The sequence below is a fragment of the Rhagoletis zephyria genome, unplaced genomic scaffold (assembly GCF_001687245.7).
Source record: "Rhagoletis zephyria isolate East Lansing unplaced genomic scaffold, Rhagoletis_zephyria_1.1 Rzeph_scaffold_05998, whole genome shotgun sequence".
In the NCBI taxonomy this organism is placed as follows: Eukaryota; Metazoa; Arthropoda; class Insecta; order Diptera; family Tephritidae; genus Rhagoletis; species Rhagoletis zephyria.
Window position 1 is genome coordinate 6,149 of NW_016163081.1, and position 7,927 is coordinate 14,075.

General features: G+C 35.5%; 1 protein-coding gene across 1 annotated transcript; it reads right to left on the minus strand.

The window, feature by feature from the left end:
- Positions 1 to 2,124: 2,124 nt before the first annotated feature.
- LOC108372739 (pancreatic lipase-related protein 2-like) lies at positions 2,125 to 5,741 on the minus strand. Its single transcript, XM_017628489.1, has 4 exons — positions 5,298 to 5,741; positions 3,219 to 3,373; positions 2,688 to 3,155; positions 2,125 to 2,528 (listed from the first exon to the last, which is right to left on the minus strand). The coding sequence occupies exons 1-4, from the start codon at positions 5,504 to 5,506 to the stop codon at positions 2,125 to 2,127; spliced, it is 1,236 nt and encodes a 411-aa protein (XP_017483978.1). The 5' UTR covers positions 5,507 to 5,741.
- Positions 5,742 to 7,927: the final 2,186 nt, after the last annotated feature.

The following is a 7,927-nucleotide window of genomic DNA, read 5'->3' on the forward strand; positions in this document are numbered from 1 at the left end:
TAACAAAAGTTTAAACCAGCATGCCCCCATAGTTAAACTCTTGTGGATTTTTTTTTTTTTGTGGAATGAATTTCAAATTTGAATAGAAAAGTATTGATTTTAAGAATTTGTATATTTTCAGGCGATATGAATTACTATAGTTAACTATGTGACTCTGAATATAAATTCATAGTTAAACTCTTGTTGGTGGTTAAGTTAACAATGGTTTAACTAAGCACTGTGAATTCGGCCCTTACTCTTTCAGTTACCCTAATTCTTATGTATTTCTCATTGTCTCCATTTTCCTCTTTATATTCACTTTTGCCTTCTCTATTTTATCTTCATCGTTATCATTTATTTCTTCATCTTCATATTTATCTTTATTTCAACGTTTAATTTCAAATATGAGGTAGAAGGTTGTAACCAACACCCATGCACACATACGGAGATTTTTAAACGATTTTTGGCCGTAATTTTCAATTAATCTTGAAACCATAAATATTCTCCTCATCCACAGAATATTACCTATTCAATGGTGTTCTTCGTTTAGGAATCGGTTCGGTAGAATTGCCAAACGAATGGAGACGAAATTTATGTTAGCATTAAAATTTAGTTTAGTTTAGGATAAAAACCTATTTAAAAGGACATTTTCAATACCTATTCGTTCTTTTGAATTAAAAAGTTTAATGTTTTTCAATTCTTAAAATTTGTATCTTTATTGGATGTCCATACTGTTATTCTACATCGCTCCGAATTTTTTTCATAGACGGTAATATATATCATCATGTTAAAAAAAAATATATAGATATATCTCATCAAAATTATTGATTCGAAATATATCGATATTAAGTACCGTCCTCTTTTCAGCTTTTCAGCTATCCCGTTGCTAGTTCTGAACCAGTTCAATTTGCTGTTGAATAGTTTCCAATTTTCACTTTCAGCTTATTTCCCATATAAATATGTGTGTACATATGCATCGCTTGCAGTTCAAAATTGAGTTAAAATGGCTGTAATTTACCACCACGCAGATTCAGTGAATTACAAACAAATGCAAAAAAAAATACCAACTTTCATTTACAGAACTCAAAAGCATTTGTATGAGAACATGCCAAAGTCAGACTCGGCACCAATAATATGTACTTAGAGAACCATAAGCAAAGGCCAAACCAGCAAGCTATTTGCATAGCACAAACAAAAGTGAGCAAATGCCTATTGTTTCAGGTGTGCGCTGCGCTGCGGTGAGGTGCGGTGCGGTGTGCTGCAGTTAAATTCCAATGCTGCGCTGCTCCAGTTCCTGACTGCCGTACCAATAAACGAACAGTTGCACACCAATTTCAACGCTAACAAATTGCATTCGAATGCCAGACATAGCAACATTTTCAGCATTGACCGAAAAACCGGTATATATGTATTAACACACATGTGTTTGCACACAAATACATACCTACCTACACTGCATACGTACATGTCTGTCTATCTGTTTACTTATGTACATACGTGCATCCACCGAGCAGTGCTTAAATATTTAGCAGCAAAGTGATTGCTAAAGGTCGACGCTGAAATGTGAGTAGTTAACACCACCGCAACTAACGCCGCGCGCTGTGGCCGTAACACGCTTACGTACGTACGTATGTATACAACATGCATGCGTCTGTATGTTGCAAGATTGGCACGCAAGCAGCCGCACATAATTACGCAATTGTTGTTGCAACCGCACAACAATGCCAAATGCCACACGCGGCTTTCTCCACACGGCACCGCGCCCAGCTCCGCTTATGGCAGTTTGCAACCACAACTCAGAACTGATAAAGCCGCTGCCAACACCCAACTCTCGACCACCATACATTTACGAATGTGTAAAAGCTGCAAAGCACAAATCGAATTCGGAATTAAATTCCACACCCAAACGCTCGCATACAAATTGAATGCGTTTTCTCAATAAAGCATGTACATAACTAAATACATACATACATGCATGCACACATTCATATATGCACGCCCACTCACATGCCACATTGCCAACACACACACACACAAACACAACCACATAACGATTAACTTTGTTATCCTTTCGGCAACAATGCATTTATTTCAATGAAAATACCATCAGTCGTCATTCCATTACAGTTGCGAATCTCAGCGCGCTTACAACGCCGCTGCCCATTTACGTTGACGTCGCCTTGGCCATTTGCGTCGCCTAGGTTGCACTGCTGCTGTCGGAAGCGTCACAGTCATCAAAGCGTTTTTTCCCAAAGCCGCCAAACCGTCCACCCGCTGACGTCGGCGCCATTTCTGTCGTTGCTGATGAAGCCACCGCTGTTGCCATTGTCTGCGTTGAACGTACGGCGGTTGGGATTCGGTGTCGAAGTAAAAATCGCCATGGTTGCGGCGTTGGGAATGTATGCCGAAACGACCTCGATAGTTCTGCGCACAAAGACCCTGCTCAAAATTTTCATAGCTGCTGCAATGGTAGCCCATGAAGGGAAACGCCGGATCCATGGATTGCTTGAAAAACACAGCCGATGAGCTGTGGCTGCATGCAACCGCATCTGTGTGGATGAAAAGAAGGCAGAAGGCATAAGTGAAATGAATAATTAAGTATGTAGGTAGATTGTCAACACATTCAATGCGTTGCATGCGGCATTAAAGTGATTGTAGTACAGCGTTTTTGTTGCACGCCTATTTGACCGTTGCACATCTGTACTTACTGTTCTGAAAACCCGAAAGCAATACTTGACAGTGGCGTTGCGGCGCTTTTCCACCATTCGGATAAAAGTCGGCATGTCCCGATTTAACGCTGGTACCCAAAGTGTCGCCTGATGTGTGCAACACTTGCACAAATTCTGCGTCGCTGGGATCCAGTCGAAAATCCGTTGATACTACAGCTGGCAGCGTGAAGAGCGGACCGGCAGGATCAAGACCAATGATTTGTTCAACTTCACCATTGAGCATAACACCCGCATAGCCAGCCGCATGCGCACCCAAACTGTAGCCAGCCAAAGTGACGTTGCGACGTGTAAATTGGTTTGGTCGCAAATTCTCCATTGCTTTGATAATGCCAGCTACGGTGAGGCCAACATCAAATATAGACATCGATGCCGTTTTGTAGTCCACCTTTGACAAATGGCCCCAATCAACAACGCAGACACTATAATTCGGATCGAAGTGCGTCCAAGCTGGTGGAAAAAGAAAATAAAGTTTGGTTGAATTTGCATCAAGAATTCGTGAGTTTCAATTACTTTTTAACATATCCTGCACCCACTCTTTGCTGCCTTCGTCGTTCCAACCATGTAAGAATAGTGCCAACTTTCGGCGCGGATCCAGGCGATGAAATCCACGCAAATCGCCTAATTGTAGATCAAAGTGATATTCGTCTCCAAGTCGCATATTTGAGCTAAAAATTAAAAAAAAAAAATCATTTTCTACAAACAAACATATCGCACACCGTCTTCAAAAGAGGCACAACTCAAAACTTGGCATTTTTGAAATTATGCGCTAAAAGTGTAAGAACTTTTCGTTATTTTAAAAATAATAATTTTTCATGTTTTTTGTATCCGCTAAGGCATTATTTGGACCTCAAGAGCCAAATTTCTTGAACAACTAATTCGCAATCATTTTTTTTTTTTGCGGTAACTTTCCTTACTTTTTTTAGGTAGCGGTCACTTCTTAATAGGCAAAATGAAGGCACACTAATTAATTACGTCGTTCATTATAGATCACGCACGCACAGTATGTTAGATATCCACGATTATTATCAGCAACAAAGATTTACAGTATCGGCCATATCAAGAGCACCAGTGAGATTGTTTGCCACTTATATTTATTTATTTATTTTTAAAAGTTTTCAATTAAAAAAATACGGTTTATTCTCTAACAAAATCCATATGCTTAAATCCATTCTTAAAACTAAAAAAAAATAGCAATATATCGCCAGCTTAGAGTGAAAAGTTGCTAAGTCCACTTGTTATGAAAACTCATATTTTGATAAAGGAAGCTAAAGGGTAAAGGTCCTTGTTTTATGTTTTCTCGTTTATATTCAATGAAAGGAAAAATTTCTTAAGGCCAAAAAAAAGCTCCGAAAATTCGATAAGGCCAAAATAGTATGAAATATTTTAATAAAGATCGAATCCCTCTGATTTTGCTTCGCTTTAAACAGGCAAATTGTTGTATGCAAAGTTTTGCAAAATACTTAAAGAAAGTGACTATAAGAAGATTTTTTTCTCTCGTCTACAATTTTTAAATTGGGACTTAGTTTCCCAACAGCTTTTCTCAAATTTACTTCTCGAGGTAAATTTTTAGCATACAGTTTTATAGCCCATTAAATTTTACTGCAATAATGTGCAAGTTTCAAGTGGCTAAAAATTGTCGCTGATTTTTTTTTAATTTTTTATTTTTTTTTTTGCCAAAAGTGTTGCGGTTTTCTTCCATATAAAACTAAATGATCTTTATTTGTTTTATCAAAGCAAATGCGATAAAAAAAAGTTTTCAAAAATCAACACTATTTTTAGCCACTTGGAACTTGTACATTTATGACAGTAAAATTAAATAGGCTATACAGCTGTATACTCAATTAAATTTTACTGCAATAATGTGCAAGTTTCAAGTGGCTAAAAATTGTCGCTGATTTTTTTTTTTATTTTTTATTTTTTTTTTTGCCAAAAGTGTTGCGGTTTTCTTCCATATAAAACTAAATGATCTTTATTTGTTTTATCAAAGCAAATGCGATAAAAAAAAGTTTTCAAAAATCAACACTAATTTTTAGCCACTTGGAACTTGTACATTTATGACAGTAAAATTAAATAGGCTATACAGCTGTATACTCAAAAAAAAAAATCTAACACTTCTGAAAAAAAGTTTTGCAGTTTAGAAGAAAGTTTGGTTTATTTTTTTTTTTTAATTTTCTACGAAGTTTTAAAGATTTGTTTATACGGGTTTTGTTTGAGAATGAACTGTATTTTAATTGAAATTTCTTAAAAATAAATAAATAAATACATAAATAATAGTGGCAAACACTATCACACTGAAGTGGAGGTGCTATTGTTATGACCGATACTGTAAGTATGCATTCCTTTTTAACTTCATTCTATTAATTCAAAAAGAAATTAGTTAGGGTCTTCTTTTTTGGGCATACCTTCGTTGTTTGCATGCCCTTTCACTGTCACTTTTTTGTATTAATTACTTAATATTGATAAATATTCATGGCAATGTTATTTTTTCACGAGCGTTAATTTGTATGTACATACATATGTTGCTACAATAAGCCTATTGTGGTATCAATAACTATGCATAAGAAACCTACATAGTACATACATACATACGTTGTACGACACTCAAAGACGATCCCCGAATTTGGTTTAGCACGATTCAAGCTGGTGCGCAGCATCGTCTCCTGAATGTAACGCATCGAAGTCGCCATTGCTTTCCATTTTTGAATATGGTGATACAAAAATGTGGTGTCATAAATTTCGGGTAAAGTTAGAAAGGCCAATCCAATAAAAATGAGCATCAAATCGCGTATTGACTGCATTCGAATTTTTAATTTATTTATTTATTTTTTTTATTAACACAAATAGCCTCAAAAGGCAGCAAAGGAACAAATAATGTAACGCAAAATGAAAATTAACCGCCCTTTTATTGTTTATAAGCGTTACAAAATTTTTACAACATCCAACAAACGCGCCACGCCACCACACTCGCGTTCAACACACAATTTTAAACGCCAAACTGTTTGTGATGCCCAATGGCATGTAACTGATGAGTTGTGATATCGAATCTTAAGCATTTTCCCGCTCATCATATTGGCTTCACTGTCGATTGATCTGTACGAAACCGTAGTCACTGTGCTACTATCCACCAATGTCGATAAACCTCAAAGTGTAAGCCGGTGACGCAGCTGCTAGGTGAGAGTGCCGACGGCACATCCACATAGATAAAGTATATGCATTAAATACATATAAGCAACAACAAGACGTTAATGTAAGCAAACAAAATGAGATGTATAAGAGATCACTTCTACTATTTTTTGTATAAATTGAGTAAATTTCTTTTGTGTGCGATTATTTATAAAGCGGGCTGAATTGTTGATACATATGTAGTACGTAGGTGTTAAGTGGTAAATGTCTATGTTTGTTTTCTATTTTACAAGCGAAAGTATTGCAGTGGAGCGGAAACCACATCGCTTTAACTTCCCAGCAAATTGGCGGAAGACGAACAAACTTCTCAAAAAATTAAATATTCGTAATATTGATTATAGCAAGAAAGCTTGCGCTCAAGCTTATTTTTTTTCAAATTGCTTTAATCATACATACATACAAACGAGTATTTTATTTATTTTTTTTATTTGGATATTTTGAACTAAACGAGGGTAGTTGGATAGGTCAGTGAATTTTTAAATTCACTGTGTACGCTTCCGACTACTGTCGTACTGTCAAATTTGGAGCATACATACTACGCCATTTAGCTTGTGTTTGACAGATATTGAAATCAAACAACCTGCTAAATATTTATGAAAATGGAAAAAGTAAATAACTTTGGTGTAAACAATCAAAACTAAATTTTTGAGTAAAAAAGCCATCACTTGTGAAAGGAAAAGCTTAATACATAAATCAATCATAAATCTACGCCATCAATACCAATGGGCAAGAAGTCGCCTTCTGAAGTTCTTTGAATAAATGCGTATGCAAACACAATCCACGCAATTTGGGCGAGGTTTTTGTGCTGAGCACAGCAATTATATAACAAGTAATTTTGAAGCAAACAAAAAAAAACCGACTTCAATTCTGATATAAAAATTTAGGATTAACGTTATTTTTTCATGATCCAATGTTCGAATCTAAATCTAGTATGGGACCACCTCTGAGACACTACCTTTCCGATGCAAAAATCGAAAATCGGTTAACGCGGTCCAAAGTTATGCGGTAACATATATACAAAAATAAAAACAAAAATATTCCGATGAACCGATAACCTCCTCCTTTTTTGGAAGTCGGTTAAAAAGTAATAAAAACCAGGATATATTTCAGCAGATAATTAATTGAAATATGTATATATTTTAGAAAATACTTATAATAAAAAGCAGGGTTGAGGTTTTTGACAACTAATGAAAAATCCCTTGATCCCAAAACTTTAGAAATTTTTTAGATCTAATCTATTTAATCCAAATAACTTTGAACTTATTCCATTTAATTGTCTTTTAAATGAAAGCCATACCTACACGGTCAAAAATTTGGGTTTAATTTTTAAACCGCGCTGGGACTACTGTCTTTTTTAAACTTTTATAGTCTACTTTTTAAACCAGTCAATAGTTTTACGCAATTTTTAATATATTCTGGTTTAAATTTTAGCCCAAAAAGTTCGTGGTTTAAAAATCAAACCAAAATGTTTTAATTCTAGTTTCTAGGTTTCATATATAGAAAATTTGGTTTAAAATCTAAACCGAAATAGAATATGTTTGCACAGCGAATTGTGGTGTTGATTCAAACTCAACATATGAAAGCACATTTACATGCGTGGCTGTAGCTGAGTGTGCAAAGATGCTTGATACAATTGGTTGCTACCAAGGCTGTCCGGGTTCAATCCCAACCAGACGGAGCATGAAATTTAAGATTTTTTTTTTTTTTTATTCTTAATTATGAAAATGTTTGGGTTTAACATTTAAACCGAATTGTTTAAATTCTAAACCCAACATATGTGCTCTCTTTTTTTTAAACTTGGAAGGTTTGTATTTGAAACTGAATTTAGTTTGGTCATATATGTAGTCCAAAAAGTTTAAAATTAAAACCGAAATTTTTAACCGTGTAATTATAATCGTTTTATTCAATGTTTGGCTTTTATTTCTGACTAAAGGTAAACGTCAGACCGCGAAGTCTCCAAGTTGGATAGGGAAGCGCATGGGTCTGGTGGTACACGAGGACAAGACGAAGTATCTCCTGTCATCAAACAAACAGTC